Raw genomic sequence first — 18824 nt, 5'->3', positions numbered from 1 at the left:
CATTCAGGATTAGACCCATCCGTTGTATAAATAGGCCATATAACACTGCCCCTTGTGCCTTATTGCTTAAATATACTATGAGCCTTGTGAGTAGGCTGTGCTGAATGGTGATAATGGTGTTAGAAACTATCCCACTGGGCACACACTGGTTGAATCAACATTGATTCCACGTAATTTCAATGAAATTACGTTGAACCAACGTGGAATAGACGTTGAATTGACTTATGTACCCAGTGGGTATAGAGCTCCAAATACCAAAATAATTTAGTTCAGTAATGTAACCTGTGTCTTAAGAGCCACATAAGTTTTTGTAAGATAAGTATGTAATGATGGTTTGTCAATTCCTCCTCAGCTCTGCAGAACGTGTTGGATAGAAAATGCCATAAAATTGATTTCAAAATCCCTTTTGGGGTGGTTGAGCTTCAAGTGAAACTGAAGGAAGATGGCGGTGAAACAGAAGTGAAGAAAGTTAAACCACCAGTCTTCCCTCGCCCTACAAAAGACAAACTGACTTTCCTAGGAAAGTCTTCTCCTAACGTTGAAGAGAAGGTAATTCTTTATGTGTTGCTTATATTGTATCAAGTTAGAGTTGGCAATGTACAGCATTACAGCATTTGGACCTACTAATGTGTTTTCTCTGTGTCTTTGTCTGTGATGTATCAGCCAGTGTCAGAGAGTCTAGCAGGTAAGACTCATTCATAAATATACTTAAAGTTGCACTATGCAGAATTCACTCCGCAATTTCCTGGTTGCTAAAACTATAATCATTTTCCTAATTTCAGTTTATGTGACAAAATAAACTAATATAGTGTAGAGAATAATTGTACCATCTAAACTGCTGTGGGGGGAAAAAAATCAAAAACTTAAATATTGACACTTTAATAAGATATTAAATCAATAGGGAAATCACAGTAATGTTCATTCTGTGTGTCTATTTGTTTTTCAGATTCAGTGACGGATGATGACATAAAATTACTACTTGTCAGAACCACCAAGGAATGTGAAAAGGAGCTCCTTAACTTGTATTTTGAGCAGTTTGCTTTAGAAGAAGGAGAGGTCAGCATTACAAGACATGGAAAGAATAGCTGGGTCCTTAAACTGTCCTGTCAGTCAGGTAAGGAGTGTTTTCCCATAGACTCATCTAATGAAAATGTTCTTTCTTCAAATTAATATTATATTGTGGATTTACTGTATGTGGGAGTTGTTAACCACTTGTATTGCTTTCAATGTTCAAGTTTGTACCTGTCACGATAAGCACTAATTAGATCATCTATGATACTTGTGTATCATTCAGAGGTTACTTTCCTTTGACTGTAAAATACCATTAGTCATCTCAGCTGGGAATAGGGCTCATAAGGAAATGATTCCTTCTCGGTCACTAGAACACAATGGCTGCTATTTGAAACAAACATGTTGATTTTTATTCAGTGAGTCTTTGTATCTCAGATAATTTACATTGTTACATGTGATGACATTGCTTGATTGTTTCATGACATTGACATTGTTACATGTGATGACATTGACATGGTGACATGTGATGACATTGTGACATGTCATCTACTTATATCATCAAGTGAACATTACATGAGTTTATTTCTTGAGTCTGCTTGATCATTCATGCCCACCAATAAATACTGTACCTACTATCTCCTCTCAGATGCAGAGAAAGTCCTTGCCAAGAAGGAGCATCAGTATGGCATTTCTGTGGAGGTGTACAATGAGACAGCTGTTGAAGGGAAACTGGACAACAGACGCTTCATCCTGACTGGGTTCAACGAGACCTGCAAGTGCGACATTGTCTCTCTATACATCGGCAGCTGCAGCCAAGGGGCTGAACATGTCTGGGAGACCCTTGACGATGGAGAAAGAGTAGTGGTCACCTTCAAACAGGACATTGGTGGGTCCACAGATGCATCAAAAATATGTATACACCATATCACTATTACACCATTCAATTAAGTTGCATGACCAAACAGCAAAATACAACACTATTCTAACTATCAATCTATCTATCCATGTTCCGCAGACATAAAGTCCTTCCTTAGGAAATGCGTGTCAAAGAAGTTCCAGGGTATGGAGATTGGGGCTTGCCGTTTAGAGCTGACAGACTCTGTCCTTGTCCAGGGGGACATGAGCCAAATCAAAGGAGAGGTGGAGGAGGCCCTGAATCTCTACTTCTCCAGCAGGAGGAGCAAAGGAGGGGCTATCAGGTCCCAGATCTGGGTTACAAAGGGCAAGAGCATGGTCATCACCTTTGAAGACTGTCATGGTAGGGCCCTTTTCAATGACATTATGCTGTAGAAATTATGTTGTGTGTAGGCCTACAGTTGTATCAATAGTTGTACATGCACATTGTATATTATGTATTTCAAAGCGTAATGCGTTACCTCCGTGTGCTATCCTGGTATTTCCAAACAGTTACAATTGGAAATACAATATAGTGTTCAAGTCCTCCTCCAGTCTCATTTAACACCTAATTTAACACCTGATTAACTTAAAGGGCTAGGCCCCTTTTTCCTCAATTTCCGCCTGACTGAAGTGCCAAAAGTAAACTGCCTGTTGCTCAGGCCCTGAAGCCAAGTTATGCATATAATTGGTACCATTGGAAAGAAAATACTTTGAAGTTTGTAGAAATGTTAAAATAATATAAGAGACTATAACACAATAGATATGGTAGGAGACAATCCAAAGAAAAAATAACCAGACTTTTTTTTGTTGAGAGCCCATGCTCTTACAATGGAAAGTATAGGGGCATACTGAATTCTAGCTCCCAGGATGCAATAGCATCCACAGGGTGGCATCCACAGGGTGTCAGCAGTCTATGTTCAAGGTTTCAGGCTTGTAACTTCCAAAACGAATAAGAATTATCCGTTTTAGTAGAGGGACACAGTTTTGGAAATTCGTGTTTGGGCCCGCGATGAAGACAAGACGCCCCTGCTAAAATCGGTTTCCTATTGAACATACTTCTTTCCATAAGAAATATTATAGTTTGAATACATTTTAGGGTATCTGAGGAGTCAATAGAAATGTATTTTGAGTTGTTGAAACAAAGTTTAGCGGTATATTTTCCGATTCCTTTCTCTGCATGTTAAACAAGTGGATTACTCAAATCGATGACGCCAACTAAACAGAGTTTTTGGGGTATAAAGAATGATTTTGTCTAACAAAACAACACCACATGTTATAGCTGGGACCCTTTGGATGACAAATCAGAGTAAGATTTTCAAAAAGTAATTGTATATTTAATCGCAATTTGCGAATTTATGAAACTTGTGCCGGTGGAAAAATATTTTGATGTGGGGCGCCGTCCTCAAACAATCGCATTGCGTGCTTTTGCTGTAATGGCTACTGTAAATCGCACAGTGCAGTTAGATTAACAAAAATCTAAGCTTTCAACCGATGTAAGACACTTGTATGTACCTAAATGTTTAATATCCATAATATTTATGATTATTTATTTGAATTGCGCTCCCTCCAGTTTCACCGGAAGTTGTCCCGCTAGCGGAACGCCTAGTCCAAAGAGGTTTTAACAAAATGCACATCTCAATAGGTGGTCCCAGAATGACATGAAATGGCACAAGTGAGGGAGGAGGACTTTCCTCTTCTGTTCTCTATTGCTCTTATTGTTCCTCAAGCGAGGAGGGAGGCTGATGACATCACATCTGACCATCAGACCTACTCCTTGAAGATTGAAGTTGTCTAAAAAAACACAATTTTGCTCAAAACATATAGAATACCAGTCAAAAGTTTGAACACACCTACTCATTCCAGGGTTTTTCTTTATTTTTACTATTTTCTACAATGTAGAATAATAGTGAAGACATCAGAGCTATGAAATAACACATACAGTTGAAGTCGGAAGTTTACATACACCTTAGCCAAATACATTTAAACTCAGTTATTCACAATTCCTGATATTTAATCCAAGTAAAAATTCCCTGTCTTAGGTCAGTTAGGATCACCACTTTATTTTAAGAATGTGAAATGTCAGAGTAATAGTAGAGAGAATGATTTATTTTAGCTTTTATTTCTTTCATCACATTCCTAGTGGGTCAGAAGTTTACATACACTCAATTAGTATTTGGTAGCATTGCCTCTAAATGGTTTATCTTGGGTCAAACGTTTCGGGTAGCCTTCGACAAGCTTCCCACAATAAGTTGGGTGAATTTTGGCCCATTCCTCCTGACAGAGCTGGTGTAACTGAGTCAGGTTTTGTTGGCCTCCTTGCTTGCACACGCTTTTACAGTTATGCCCACACATTTTCTATAGGATTGAGGTCAGGGCTTTGTGATGGCCACTCCAATACCTTGACTTTGTTGTCCTTAAGCCATTTTGCCACAACTTTGGAAGTATGCTTGGGGTCATTGTCCATTTGGAAGACCCATTTGCGACCAAGCTTTAACTTCCTGACTGATGTCTTGAGATGTTGCTTCAATATATCCACATCATTTTCCTACCTCATGATGCCATCTATTTTGTGAAGGGCACCATCCCCTCCTGCAGCAAAGCACCCCCACAACATGATGCTGCCACCCCTGTGCTTCACGGTTGGGATGGTGTTCTTCGGCTTGCAAGCCTCCACCTTTTTCCTGTAAACATAATGATGGTCATTATGGCCAAACAGTTCTATTTTTGTTTCATCAGACCAGAGGACATTTCTCCAAAAAGTACGATCTTTGTCCCCATCGTTTTACTGTGGATATAGATACTTTTGTACCTGTTTCCTCCAGCATCTTCACAAGGTCCTTTGCTGTTGTTCTGGGATTGATTTGCACTTTTTGCACCAAAGTATGTTCATCTCTTGGAGACAGAACACGTCTCCTTCCTGAGCGATATGACGGCTGCGTGGTCCCATGGTGTTGATACTTGCATACTATTGTTTGTACAGATGAACGTGGTACCTTAAGGCGTTTGGAAATTGTTCCCAAGGATGAACCAGACTGAGTTTGAAAGTAGGCCTTGAAATACATCCACAGGTACACCTCAAATTGACTCAAATGATGTCAATTAGCATATCAGAAGTTTCTAAAGCCATGACATTATTTTCTGGAATTTTCCAAGCTGTTTAAAGGCACAGTCAACTTAGTGTATGTAAACTTCTGACCCACTGGAATTGTGATACAGTGAATTATAAGTGAAATAATCTGTCTGTAAACAATAGTTGGAAAAATAACTTGTCATGCACAAGGTAGTTATGTCCTTAACCAACTTGCCAAAACTATAGTTTGTTAACAAGAAATTTGTGGAGTGGTTGGAAAAAACGTGTTTTCATGACTCCAACCTAAGTGTATGTATAAACTTTTGACTTCAACTGTATGGAATCATGTAGTAACCAAAAATTTCAATATCTTTTCTTCAAGTGCAGTCGCAAAAACCATCAAGCGCTATGATGAAACTGTCTCTCATTAGGACTGCCACAGGAAAGGAAGACCCAAAGTTACCTCTGCTGCAGATGAGAAGTTCATTAGAGTTACCGGCTTCAGAAATTGCAGCCCAAATAAATGCTTCAGAGTTCAAGTAACAGACACATCTAAACATCAACTGTTCAGAGGAGACTGCGTGAATCAGGCCTTCATGGTCGAGTTGCTGCAAGGACACCAATAAGAGGAAGAGACTTGCTTGGGCCAAGAAACACGAGCAATGGACATTAGACCGGTGGAAATCTGTCCTTTTGGTCTGAGGAGTCCAAATTTGGTTCCAACCGCTGTGTCTTTGTGAAATGCAGAGTAGGTGAACGGATGATCTCTGCATGTGTTGTTTCCACCGTGAAGCATGGAGGAGGTGGTTTGATGGTGTGGGGGAGCTTTGCTGGTAACACTCATGATTTATGTTGAATTCAAGGCACACTTAACCAGCATGGCTACCACAGCATTCTGCAGCGATACGCCATCCCATCTGGTTTGTGCTTAGTGGGACTATCATTTGTTTTTCAACGAGACAATGACCTACACCTCCAGGTTGTGTAAGGGCCATTTGACCAAGAAGGAGAGTGATGTGCTACATCAGATGACCTGGCTTCCACAATCACCCGACCTCAACCCAATTGAGATGGTTTGAGATGAGTTGGACCGCAGAGTGAAGGAAAAGCAGCCAACAAGTTCTCAGTATATGTGCGAACTCCTTCAAGACTGTTGGAAAAGCATTCCAGGTTAGGCTGGTTGAGAGAATGCCAAGAGTGTGCAAAGCTGTCAAAGGCAAAGGGTGGCTACTTTGAGGAGTATAAAATATTTAACACTTTTTTTGGTTACTACATGATTCCATATGTGTTTTTCATAGTTTTGATATCTTGACTATTATTCTACAATGTAGAAAATAGTAAAAATAAAGAAAAACCCTGGAATAAGTAGGTTAGTCCAAACTTTTGACTGATACTGTATATTTTTGTTTGCTTTAGTGTGTGTACTTTACTGTATTTCTAGTTGGGATATCACTTTTCAACAGGAGAAATGGATGATGTCTTTAAGGCAATTCAGTAGTAATTCATTCTGTCCCCTGTTGTCCTTGTTCCAGTTGCCCATCAGGTGGCAGAACACAAGCATCGTTTTGGTGGGGTCGACCTCATAGCTCAGCTGTTCTACTCCAGCCTGCAGAAGGCTTTGACGGGACAAACAGCCCTCCTCTCAGACATCCCCACTAAAGTGACCCTTCCACTCAGTGTGGAACTCCTTGACTTCATTAACCGTGACAAGACCCGCAAGCAGGAAATTACAACTGTACTCCTTAGGGTCCATGCTAGAGTTTCCTTCAACATGAGTACAGAACCCCCTCAGATGGAACTGGACATGACCATGGAGAATGAGTCTTTGGGCATGCTCAGATTGTTCCCTACATGGGAGAGGAAAGCCCGGAGAGAGGCTCTGGCCTTGCTAGAGAAATATAAAGAGGTTCAGCTGCCCATAGAGATGGAGGTCTGGGAAAGGATTGAGAGCGGTTGCCTTGGCCTCATATCCCCTGGCGCTAGCATCTCTTACAGGAGCACCAGTGCTGAGATAGTTGTGGTGTGTGTGCAGAATGAGGTGAAGACCCTAGTGGAGAAGATTGAGCAAATGGTGAAAAAGGCTAGTGATGAGCTCGAGAGGGAGAGGAACACGGTATTAAGAAAAATCCCACTGGACTCTAAGGAAAAGCTTGATTTCATTTGTGATCTCGTCTCTGGTAAACTAGTGGACGTAGGGTTTTCTAAAGATGAAGAAAGCTTTATCATCTGCCTAAAGGGTTTGGAGAACCAGGTGAGCACAGCAGAAGGTGTCGTGAAAGAGGCCCTGGGGAACGTTGAAGCCAAACTCCTTGAGATATCAATGCCTCTGATGGAGTTCCTAAAGTCTGTGGACCTGAAGAAGATTGAGAAGAACCACTTTTCCCAGAACAACATATCGTCTGTGTTTCTCCTTGGTAATGATTCCATCCAGATCCTAGCAGATAGAACTGACATCCAGAGAGCTGAAGACAAACTATACGAGGTCATCAAAGAGGAAGTCATCAAACTCACACCAGACCAAACCCACGTGACAAAGGGCGAACAATGGCTGCAGTTCTTTGCCGGACTCAACGGTGAGCTCAAATCCACCAAGAACAACCACAATGTCAGCATCTCAGTTTCGCAGGAGAAGATCGGTGTCTGTGGATTCTCCAATGTTGTAGCAGATGTGTCAGGGAAGTTAAATGGATACCTGGATAACAAGAAGCCAGAAACAGCGGACGTCCCTCTCAAATCAGTGCAGGAAGTACAGTATGTGGCCTCTTGTATGACACTCTCAGAGGTCCCTGAAATTAAGGCCCTTGGCGTGACTATACTGCCATGCAAAACACAAGGATCCCCTTGCCTGAAGATCACTGCAGCGAGCGATAAAATCAAAGAGGCCTTAGATGCAGTGAAACAGCAGGTCAGTACAATAACGACGGAGAAGTACACATACTCCGAAGCCGGCAAGTCCAAAGTCCTGGAGAAGAACAAAGTTGCTCTGCAGGCTAAGGCCAAGGATTTAGGGTGTAAACTTTTCCTATCACCATTGATTACCCTCTGCCAGAAATACAGCTACGACATAGAAGGGTGCATCACTTTAACTGTGGGTCAGGGTAACATCTCCCAACATGCTGCAGATGCTCTGATCTGCCCTCTGAGCAGCAGCCTGGCCTTCGATACTCCGATCGCCAAACAATTCCTTCAGATGGGTGGGCCTGAGATCAGGAAGGTGTGTGACAAGTTCCTGAAGGAAAGGCAAACTCTACAGGCGGGAGATGTGGTCTTGTCCAACCCAGGAACCCTTGGAGCTAAACACCTCATCTATGCAGGCATTCCTGTATTGGGGAAGGCTTCCACACCTCTCAACTCTGTCTATCTGCAGTCTGCTGTCAGGGACAGTTTATTGGGAGCAGAAAACAAGAAGTGTGCCTCCATAGGCATGCCAGTGATGGGGTATGGCACCTTTGGTTTTTCTGTCAAAGAAAGCTGTGTAGCAGTTATCAAGGGAATCCTAGATTTCATCTACACTGATCAGAAATCCCCCCAACTGAGGAGCATATTTGTGATCGACTCTGATGCCAAGCTAGTGGAGGAGTTCCAGTCAGCCATTGAAGGAAAGGTAAGTCTGCTTCTCCACATAGCATTCCATGTTGATCTAGTTGCACAGGTTTTTTTGTTTAGAATGCCACCCGGCTCTACCTTAGATTTAACATACCAAGTCAAACCACGGTACATTCATGGGTGTGATTCAAGAGGAAATGTACAGTGGCATTTGTAAATGGGGTCAAGTATTCCTGTTGAAAGTGAAACCTCTTTTGTCCTGCTTAATTTAACAGGGTTATCGTCGTCAACAAAAAACCAGCAAACCAGCAACAGGCACAACTCCAACTTCTCCCCCTGCAGCCAACGCCTCACATAACACACCTCCACCACCACCCCTAGCGGCTAAACCAGGTTCAGACATCAAAGGTTATTTCCTTCAACCATATATTTGTGTGTTACCATAAAGATAAATACTGCAGGAAACCTATAGCATGCCGTGTCTTCACTCAGACTTCTCTCCTCTATTAACAGTGATTATAGGTGGCGTGTCAGTGATCCTGAAGAAGGGTGACATCACCAAAGAGACAGTGGATGTCATAGTGAATTCCAACAACCAAAATCTCAATCTGAACAATGGTAAGTGTCAGATTCAATGTTCACAATTAGGCAAATTATCTCAATTTACACTTTTAGGTTTTAGTTCAGGTTAGTCGCAAGTCTTTAGAGGGTTGCTGAACCTACTGATTTAGCCTCGGTTTCAATCGTCCTCATTAGGAAACGCACCTGAGAACGAGATTTGGGTCTTGGAGCCGTGCTTTGATGTGGGTGTCTCTTGTATGTGTTCGCACATGAGAAGAGTTTCTACATTCACTCTGACAAAAACAGTACACAGCTACAGTCACTCACCTTTCCAGATAACCTTAAAACAGTCTAACCAGGTCTTGTGTCTGGAAGTAGCATAGGTTAGCTAGCAAACTTCTTTCGCCAATTAGCTTCAGCGGGCCGGTGCACGACTTTGGCAAAGTTGGTTTGACTTTGGATAGCCTATCTGTCGGGCTAGTCAATATATTACACAATATAAATGGGAGAATATTTTCATGTTACACACACCTTTTTAGTTTTCTCATTAAATTCTTTCAATATTTGTATATTCATTTCTACAAATACTTGTTGGTTTGAGGTTTTTATGTCATTTCAATTTGGACATATTGAAATTTACAAATATTGTCCAATGTACAGTTGAAGTCAGAAGTTTACATACACTTAGGTTGGAGTCATTAAAACTCGTTTTGCAACCACCACAAATTTCTTGTTAACAAACTATAGTTTTGGCAAGTCGGTTAGGACATCTACTGTGTGCATGACACAAGTAATTCTTCCAACAATTGTTTACAGACAGATTATTTCACTTATAATTCACTGTATCACAATTCCAGTGGGTCAGAAGTTTACATACACTAAGTTGACTGTGCCTTTAAACAGCTTGGAAAATTCCAGAAAATTATGTCATGGCTTTAGAAGCTTCTGATAGGCTAATTGACATAATTTGAGTCAATTGGAGGTGTACCTGTGGATGTATTTCAAGGCCTATCTTCAAACTCAGTGCCTCTTTGCTTGACATCATGGGGAAATCAAAAGAAATAAGCCAAGACCTCAGAAAAAAGACCTTGTAATTGTAGACCTCCAAAAGTCTGGTTCATCCTTGGGAGCAATTTCCAAACGCCTGAAGGTACCATGTTCATCTGTACAAACAATAGTATGCAAGTATCAACACCATGGGACCACGCAGCCATCATACCGCTCAGGAAGGAGACGTGTTCTGTCTCCTGGAGATGAACGTACTTTGGTGCGAAAAGTGCAAATCAATCCCAGAACAACAGCAAAGAACCTTGTGAAGATGCTGGAGGAAACAGGTACAAAAGTATCTATATCCACAGTAAAACGAGTCCTATATCGACATAACCTCAAAGGCCGCTCAGCAAGGAAGAAGCCACTGCTCCAAAACTGCCATAAAGGCCAGACTACGGTTTGCAACTGCACATGGGGACAAAGATCGTACTTTTTGGAGAAATGTCCTCTGGTCTGATGAAACAAAAATATACCTGTTTGGCCATAATGACCATTGTTATGTTTGGAGGAAAAAGGGGAAGGCTTGCAAGCCGAAGAACACCATCCCAACCATGAAGCACAGGGGTGGCAGCATCATGTTGTGGGGGTGCTTTGCTGCAGGAGGGACTGGTGCACTTCACAAAATAGATGGCATCATGGGGTAGGAAAATGATGTGGATATATTGAAGCAACATTTCAAGACATCAGTCAGGAAGTTAAAGCTTGGTCGCAAATGGGTCTTCCAAATGGGCAATGACCCCAAGCATACTTCCAAAGTTGTGGCAAAATGGCTTAAGGACAGCATAGTCAAGGTATTGGAGTGGCCATCACAAAGCCCTGACCTCATCCCATAGAAAATGGACTGAAAAAGTGTGTGCGAGCAAGGAGGCCTACAAATCTGACTCAGTTACACCAGCTCTGTCAGGAGGAATGGGCCAAAATTCACCCAACTTATTGTGGGAAGCTTGTGGAAGGCTACCTGAAATGTTTGACCCAAGTTAAACAATTTAAAGGCAATGCTACCAAATACTAATTGAGTGTATGTAAACTTCAGAGCCACTAGGAATGTGATGAAGGAAATAAAAACTGAAATAAATCATTCTCTCTACTATTATTCTGACATTTCACGTTCTTAAAAGAAAGTGGTGATCCTAACTGACCTAAGACAGGGAATTTTTACTAGGATTACATTGTTAGGAATTGTGAATAACTGAGTTTAAATGTATTTGGCTAAGGTGTATGTAAACTTCCGACTTCAACTGTACATTGCGTATTTTACTGATGGTCCCTAACTAGCCGCGTAGGGATATCCAAAGTTAAACCAATTTGTCCATGGTCAGTGTGCTGGGCATTATGATCAGTCATGTTCAGCAGCCACTCCAAATTGGTGATGACTTGTGTGCTGCCGGCTGTGGGCATGTGGGCAGGATTGAAATAAACCCAATCCAAGGAAAACTGTTACGTACCCCGCATTCCGTGACATACCCTTTTTTTCCCTAATAACCTCTAGGGCCGGGATGATAGCAGTATCGCAATACTCGTTAGGATCGTGGCAAAGAAACGAAACACGAAGCAAATTTTACTTTGTTAGGAAAACAGCCCTGATGTTTGAAACAAACAAACAAACATTATGTTGTCATCCAGAGTCACATGTATTTATTTCCAAGCTGAAGCACACAATATTTTAAATACAGCAGGTTTTTAAAGGAACAAATTTTGGTCTGCTTCATGTTTTCATTTTTGGCATGGAAAAAATGTCTGAATAAATGTTTCCACATAGGCCATTTTCAACCAGAAAAGTTTTGTTTTTGTTTGTCGCTCTTTAATTAACATATGTCATACTCAATGACTTGAAAGGGGTTTCTGGAGCCATCCTGAAAGCGGCTGGGAAATCTGTAGCAGATGAATGCAAAATAATTGGTTGAGTATTATTTTATTAAGTCTTTATATGTCCAGAAATTGAAGTGCATTGAGGTTTGTAGAATTTACTTTGTGTCCCAATTTCCCCAGGTATGCTAAAGGCCGATGGTGTTGTACTCACACATGGTGGGAACCTAAACTGTAAAAACATAGCTCAGATGGTTGGGCCCAAGACTTCTGCAGATATCATCACCTCCATAGAGAAGGTCCTTCAGCTGTGTGAGAGCCAGAATGCAGCCACAGTGTCCATCCCTACTATTGGCACAGGTGATTCAACTGAAATGTAGTGTAAAACTAAAAGTTCCATTCCGGTGTCACTTGTATTGATTAATCAATACATTTATTGGTTTCAAATGATCTATCTATCACTTTGGATGGTGATGTCTTACGCTTTAGGGCAAGGTGGCGTTGAACCCAAAGATTGCATCAAGGCCATTCTAAAAGGACTGGAGAGCCACACATCACGGATGACCTCATCCAGCATCAAAATCATTTTCATAGTGGCCTTTGAGCAGAAGATCTTTGACTCCATGAGAAATTACTTTAACAAAAGTAACCTGCGCCCACACAACATCAAGCAGGTAGATTTAGTTTGACTAAGGCTCAGGTGGACATGTTCTGTGGTTTTGTTTGGTTGACGCGTGTAATAACTTAAGGTTATGGGTTTTATCTAGGCTGCATCCACACCTTCTCAGTCCAGTCTTCCCCCAAATCAAGGTTGGATTTTGATACATCTTTGTTTACATTTTAAATGAATTTGCATTGTTCTATTTCAACATTTGCGTTGGTTGTCATCATCACAATAATGTTTGTCGTTGAAATGTTAACCTTTTCCGACCCCTAGTAAAGATCCATGGTGTCAGAATTGAATTGAGGAAAGGCAACATTACTCAAGAAACTGTCAGAGCCATTGTGAATAGCACCAATGCTGATATCAACTTAACAGGAGGTCTGTATATGGAAAAAACAAACATAAAATGGTACATTGTTAGCGCACTACAGAAAGTACAGTACTAGCTATTCTGTGAATATAACTTTCTCCATACAGTCTTTTTTCAAATTGATTTTAAGGATAGGACCTCATTTTAAACATGTTATGTTCAGGAGTTAGTGCGGCGATTGTCAAAGCAGCTGGGAGCGCAGTTGAACAGGAGTGCAAAACCATTTGTGAGTGTCTCCCATCTTCCATAACAATTCACCTGTGGTGTATCACAGCCATTCAGTCTGACACTCTCTCTCTCGCTCGCTCGCTCTCTCGCTCTCCTGCTTTCTCTCTGTGTGTGACATCTGCTTTATCCAGGCCCTCTAAGGGCTGATGCAGCAGGGGTGACCAGCGGCGGGGCCCTTCAGTGTAACTTCATCATCCACATACTGGGGCCCCACTCTGTGGCTGACGCTACACAACGAGTCACCAAGGTCCTGGAGTGCTGTGAGGACAAACAGATCACCACCGTGTCCTTCCCTGCTGTTGGCACTGGTGGGCAATGGTTTATTAGTCATTCAGCGTTGTTACAGGTTCTTTAAAAAAAACTGTTGTTATTAAAAACTCTGAATTACCCCATCAAATCATTTTTTTAGGCTACCACCATGCTGCCATTTTCAATTGTCACATTCAAAATCTAGTCATCCAATGGTTCTTGTCCTATTTTTCAGCTCCACCTAATGCAGGTAATTTTGTATGATTCCCATTGTAGGTGGTGGTGGCCTTAGCGGCACAGACTCTATTGGTGCCATCCTCCAGGGCATCCAGGATCATCTATCACTGTGCTCCTCCTCTACCATCATTAAACTGATCTACATCGTCATCTATGAGGACAAGATCCTGCAGGAGTTTCAGCTGGGGCTCAACCAGTGGAAGACAAGCCAGATGGTACAATATGTTGAGGAAATACAAATCTGATGTACTAACCTTTCCTTACCAACTAAATGTAAACATTGTGATTCCAAAACCAGGTTGAAGACGCCAGTGACGACGATCTTGAGGATGATCTTAATGGTGATGAAGATGACAGTGATATGTGGAACACCAACTCTGAGGAAGAAGATGACACCAGTGTTCAGACAGGTTCGTACAATTCCAGTCTGTAGCAAAATGTGTTCTACTGCTAAATGCCTGCTACTTACCCTTTTCTCTGTGATTCCCTTCATCCAGGAAACACAATTGAAGCAATAATTGGGCCAGTGAAGGTCAAGGTAGTATGTGGTGACATCACTAAGGAGAAAACGGACGCCATCGTCAACAGTACAAACTCGAGTCTGGATCTGAACTCTGGTAAGATCCCCCTCCCCCAATTCCAACTTTCGAATCAGCCAAACATACCTGATATTATTGCATCATACAGGTCTTCAGCTGAAGATTATACTCATGTCCTATCCCACTCTGCAGGTGTATCAGGAGCCATTCTAAAAGCAGCTGGACAGACAGTCGTGGATGAGTGCAAAGCCTTAGGTATGAGTCTTGATGTACATTAAGGATGTAACGGATTTATCGATATGCATCGGTCCCCGGTTCAGTTGTTTAAGATATGAGTGCATCGGTCTGTGGAAGCCCAAACCAATCCAAATTCAGGCTGTAACGCAACAGAATGTGGAAAAAGTCAAGAGGTGGGAATACTTTGAAGGCACTGTACATTTTCAACCTCACACAGAGATAAACCAGGTGACGTCACTTCCTGTTGAGTGAGGGAGGGCTCTGTTTGTTGTTTTGAAAGTCTCTGAAAAAGTGTTATATTGAAAACGTTTAGTTACTAGCTAGCTACCTTTTGAGTTTGGATCCCGCATCACGGTTGGCATCAGTTGCTGGGATTGCTAATATCTGTCCAGGGATCCTGCCGGGTCTAGGGAGCTGTTTGGCCTAGCAGCTTGGTGGAGCGTGTCCACAAGCTTGGAAAACCCAGCACCGGCCCAGGTGACAGGTCCAGGCCGTTAGTGGTCAAGTTCCTGAGGTTCAAGGACAAGGTAGCTGTTCTGGAAACAAACACTAGGAACCAGATCATCCACATGTATGGATCACATTTTCACTAATACTGTAGAACTTTGTTCTAAAGCTGTATCTGTACCCATTGGATGAAGTGATCACAATATAGTGGCTATATCCAGAAAAGCCAAAGTTCCAAAAGCTGGGCCTAAAATAATGTATAAGAGATCATACAAAATATTTTGCTGTGACTCATATGTGGATGATGTTAAACACATTTGTTGGTCTGATGTGATTAATAAGATGCATCCAAACGCGGCACTTGATGAATTTATGAAATTGCTTCTTCCAATTATTCATAAACATGCACCAGTTAAGAAACTGACTGCTAGAACTGTTAAGGCTCCATGGATTGATGAGGAATTGAAAAACTGTATGGTTGAAAGAGATGGGGCAAAAGGAGTGGCTAATAAGTACATCTGACTTTGTGACTTTATGTAACTAAACTCAACAAAAGAAGAAGAAACTGTATTATGAAGCCAAGATCAATGATATAAAGTATGATTGAAAAATACTTTGGACTACATTAAATTACAATATGGGCAGAAAGACATTCAATGCCATCTTTCATCGACTCAGATGGCTTATTCATCACAAAACCATTTCATGTTGCCAATTATTTTAATGATTATTTCATTGGCAAAGTGGGCAAACTTAGGCAAGAAATGCCAACAACGAACAGTGAGCCTTCGTATTCATGCATAAAAAAACAAATAATGAAATAAAAGCATTGTACATTTTAATTTTCTAAAGTTAGTGTGGGAGAGGTGGAAAAATTGTTATCAATCAATAATGACAAACCTCCTGGCATTGACAACTTCAAATCAAATGTTATTGGTCACATACACATTTTTAGCAGATGTTATTGCGGGTGTAGTGAAATGCTTGTGTTTCTAGCGCCAACAGTGCAGTAGTATCTAACAATTCACAACCATACACACATCTTAAAGTAAAAGAATGGATTTAAAATATATATATAAATATTAGGACGAGCAATGTTGGAATGGCATTGACTACAATAAAGTAGAATAGAATACAGTATATACATATGATATGAGTAAAGCAGTATGTAAAAATGATTTAAGTGACGAGTGTTCCATTATTAAAGTGGCCAGTGATTCCATGTCTATGTATATAGGGCAGCAGCCTCTAAGGTGCAGGGTTGAGTAACCGGGTGGTAGCCAGCTAGTGATGGCTATTTAACAGTCTGATGGCCTTGAGATAGAAGCTGTTTTTCAGTTTCTCGGTCCCAGCTTTGATGCACCTGTACTGACCTCACCTTCTGGATGATAGCGGGGTGAACAGGCCGTGGCTCGGGCGGTTGATGTCCTTGATGATCTTTTTGGCCATGATGTGACATCGGGTGCTGTAGGTGTCCTGGAGGGCAGGCAGTGTGCCCCCGGTGATGCGTTGTGCAGACCACACCACCCTCTGGAGAGCCCTGCGGTTGCGGGTGGTGTAGTTGCCATACCAGGCAGTGATACAGCCCGACAGGATGCTCTCAATTGTGCATCTGTAAAAGTTTGTGAGGGTCTTAGGGGCCAAGCCAAATTTCTTCAGCCTCCTGAGGTTGAAGAGTAGCTGTTGCTCCTTCTTCACCACGCTGTCTGTTTGAGTGGACCATTTCAGATTGTCAGTGATGTGTACGCCGAGGAACTTGAAGCTTTCCACCTTCACTGTGGTCCCGTCTATGTGGATAGGTGCGGGCTCCTTTTGCTGTTTCCTGAACTCCACGATCAGCTGCTTCGTTTTGTTGATGTTGAGGGAGAGGTTATTTTCCTGGCATCACCCCGCTAGGGCCCTCATCTAATCCCTGTAGGCCTTTTCGTCATTGTTGGTAATCAGGCCTACTACTGTTGTGTCATGATTGAGTTGGAGGTGTGCATAGCCATGCAGTCATGGGTGAACAGTGAGTACAGGAGGGGGCTGAGCCTGCACCCTTGTGGGGCCCCAGTGTTGAGGATCAGCGAAGTGGAGGTGTTGTTTCCTACCTTCACCACCTGGGGGCGGCCCGTCAGGAAGTCCAGGACCCAGTTGCACAGGGCGGGGTCGAGACCCAGGGTCTCAAGCTAAATTATAAGCTTGGAGGGTACTATAGTCAATGAACAGCATTCTTATGTACAGTTGAAGTCAGAAGTTTACATACACCTTAGCCAAATACATTTAAACTCAGTTTTTCACAATTCCTGACATTTAATCCTAGTAAAAATTCCCTGTCTTAGGTCAGTTAGGATCACCATTTTCTTTTAAGAATGTGAAATGTAAGAATAATAGTAGAGAGAATGCTTTTATGTATTTCATCACATGCCCAGTGGGTCAGAAGTTTACATATACTCAATTAGTAGCATTGTCTTTAAATTGTTTAACTTGGGTCAAACGTTTTGGGTAGCCTTCCACAAGCATCCCACAATAAGTTGGGTGAATTTTGGCCCATTTCTCATGACAGAGCTGGTGTAACTGAGTCAGGTTTGTAGGCCTCCTTGCTCACACACACTTTTTCAGTTCTCCCCACAAATTGTCTATTGGATTGAGGTCAGGGCTTTGTGATGGCCACTCCAATACCTTGACTTTGTTGTCCTTAAGCCATTTTGCCACAACTTTGGAAGTATGCTTGGGGTCATTGTTCATTTGGAAGACCCATTTGCGACCAAGCTTTAACTTCCTAACTGATGCCTTGAGATGTTGCTTCAATATATCCACATATAAAGCCTCCCTCTTTTTCCTCCAAACATAACGATGGTCATTATGGCCAAACAGTTCTATTTTTGTTTCATCAGACCAGATGATCTTTGTCCCATGTGCAGTTGCAAACCGTAGTGTGGCTTTTTTATGGCAGTTTTGGAGCGGTGGCTTCTTCCTTGCTGAGCGGCCTTTCAGGTTATGTCGATATAGGACTCGTTTTACTGTGGATATAGACCCTGTTTCTTCACAGGGTCCTTTGCTGTTGTTCTGGGATTGATTTGCACTTCACGCATCAAAGTACGTTCATCTCTTGGAGACAGAACGCTTCTTTTTGCTGGTCCCATGGTGTTTATACTTGCGTACTATTGTTTGTACAGATGAACGTGGTACCTTCAGGCGTTTGGAAATTGCTCCCAAGGATAAACCAGACTTGTGGAGGTCTACATTTTTTTTCTGAGGTCGGCTGATTTCTTTTGATTTTCCCATGATGTCAAGCAAAGAGGCACTGAGTTTGAAGATAGGCCTTGAAATACATCCACAGGTACACCTCCAATTGACTCACACTAAGTGTACATACACTATCATTTATGTAAACTTCTGACCCACTGGAATTGTGATACAGTGAATTATAAGTGAAATAATCTGTCTGTAAACAATTGTTGGGAGAATTACTTGTGTCCCAACCCGACTTGCCAAAACTATAGTTTTTTTAACAAGAAATTTGTGGAGTGGTTGAAAAACAAGTTTTAATGACTCCAACCTAAGTGTATGTAAACTTCCGACTTCAACTGTAGGTATTCCTCTTGTCCAGATGGGATAAGGCAGCGTGCAGTGCGATGGCGATTGCATCGTCTGTGGATCTTTTTTGGCGGTAAGCAAATTGAAGTGGGTCTAGGGTGTCGGGTAAGGTAGAGGTGATATGATCCTTAACTAGCCTCTCAAACCACTTCATGATGACAAAAGTGAGTGCTACGAGATGATGGTCATTTAGTTCAGTTACATTTGCTTTCCTCGGTACAGGAACAATGGTGGAGATCTTGAAGCAAGTGGGGACAGCAGACTGGGATAGGGAGTGATTGAATATGTCCGTAAACACTCCAGCCAGCTGGTCTGCGCATGTTCTGAGGACGC

General features: G+C 41.9%; 1 protein-coding gene across 4 annotated transcripts in view; it reads left to right on the top strand.

Annotated features, from left to right (window-relative positions):
* Nucleotides 1–18824, top strand: part of LOC106582401 (protein mono-ADP-ribosyltransferase PARP14) — a 32512-nt gene that overhangs the window by 1516 nt on the left and 12172 nt on the right. The window contains exons 2-20 of one of the 4 annotated variants that reach the window (XM_045704828.2): nucleotides 353–549; nucleotides 664–685; nucleotides 947–1114; nucleotides 1658–1897; nucleotides 2027–2269; nucleotides 6511–8582; nucleotides 8800–8917; nucleotides 9038–9142; nucleotides 11972–12034; nucleotides 12125–12301; nucleotides 12431–12615; nucleotides 12709–12751; nucleotides 12879–12983; nucleotides 13139–13201; nucleotides 13335–13511; nucleotides 13729–13904; nucleotides 13988–14099; nucleotides 14187–14306; nucleotides 14421–14483. In XM_045704828.2, coding sequence (XP_045560784.2) covers nucleotides 353–549; nucleotides 664–685; nucleotides 947–1114; nucleotides 1658–1897; nucleotides 2027–2269; nucleotides 6511–8582; nucleotides 8800–8917; nucleotides 9038–9142; nucleotides 11972–12034; nucleotides 12125–12301; nucleotides 12431–12615; nucleotides 12709–12751; nucleotides 12879–12983; nucleotides 13139–13201; nucleotides 13335–13511; nucleotides 13729–13904; nucleotides 13988–14099; nucleotides 14187–14306; nucleotides 14421–14483 — 4449 coding nt within the window. Of the gene's footprint in view, nucleotides 1–352; nucleotides 550–663; nucleotides 686–946; nucleotides 1115–1657; nucleotides 1898–2026; nucleotides 2270–6510; nucleotides 8583–8799; nucleotides 8933–9037; nucleotides 9143–11971; nucleotides 12035–12124; nucleotides 12302–12430; nucleotides 12616–12708; nucleotides 12752–12878; nucleotides 12984–13138; nucleotides 13202–13334; nucleotides 13512–13728; nucleotides 13905–13987; nucleotides 14100–14186; nucleotides 14307–14420; nucleotides 14484–18824 lie in introns of all 4 variants that reach the window. The other 3 variants (XM_045704826.2, XM_045704829.2, XM_014165491.3) reach the window with 3 other exon arrangements.

This window comes from Salmo salar, chromosome 21 (genome assembly GCF_965601325.2).
Source record: "Salmo salar chromosome 21, fSalSal1, whole genome shotgun sequence".
NCBI classification, from domain to species: Eukaryota; Metazoa; Chordata; class Actinopteri; order Salmoniformes; family Salmonidae; genus Salmo; species Salmo salar.
This window is presented reverse-complemented; position numbering and strand designations above follow the sequence as displayed.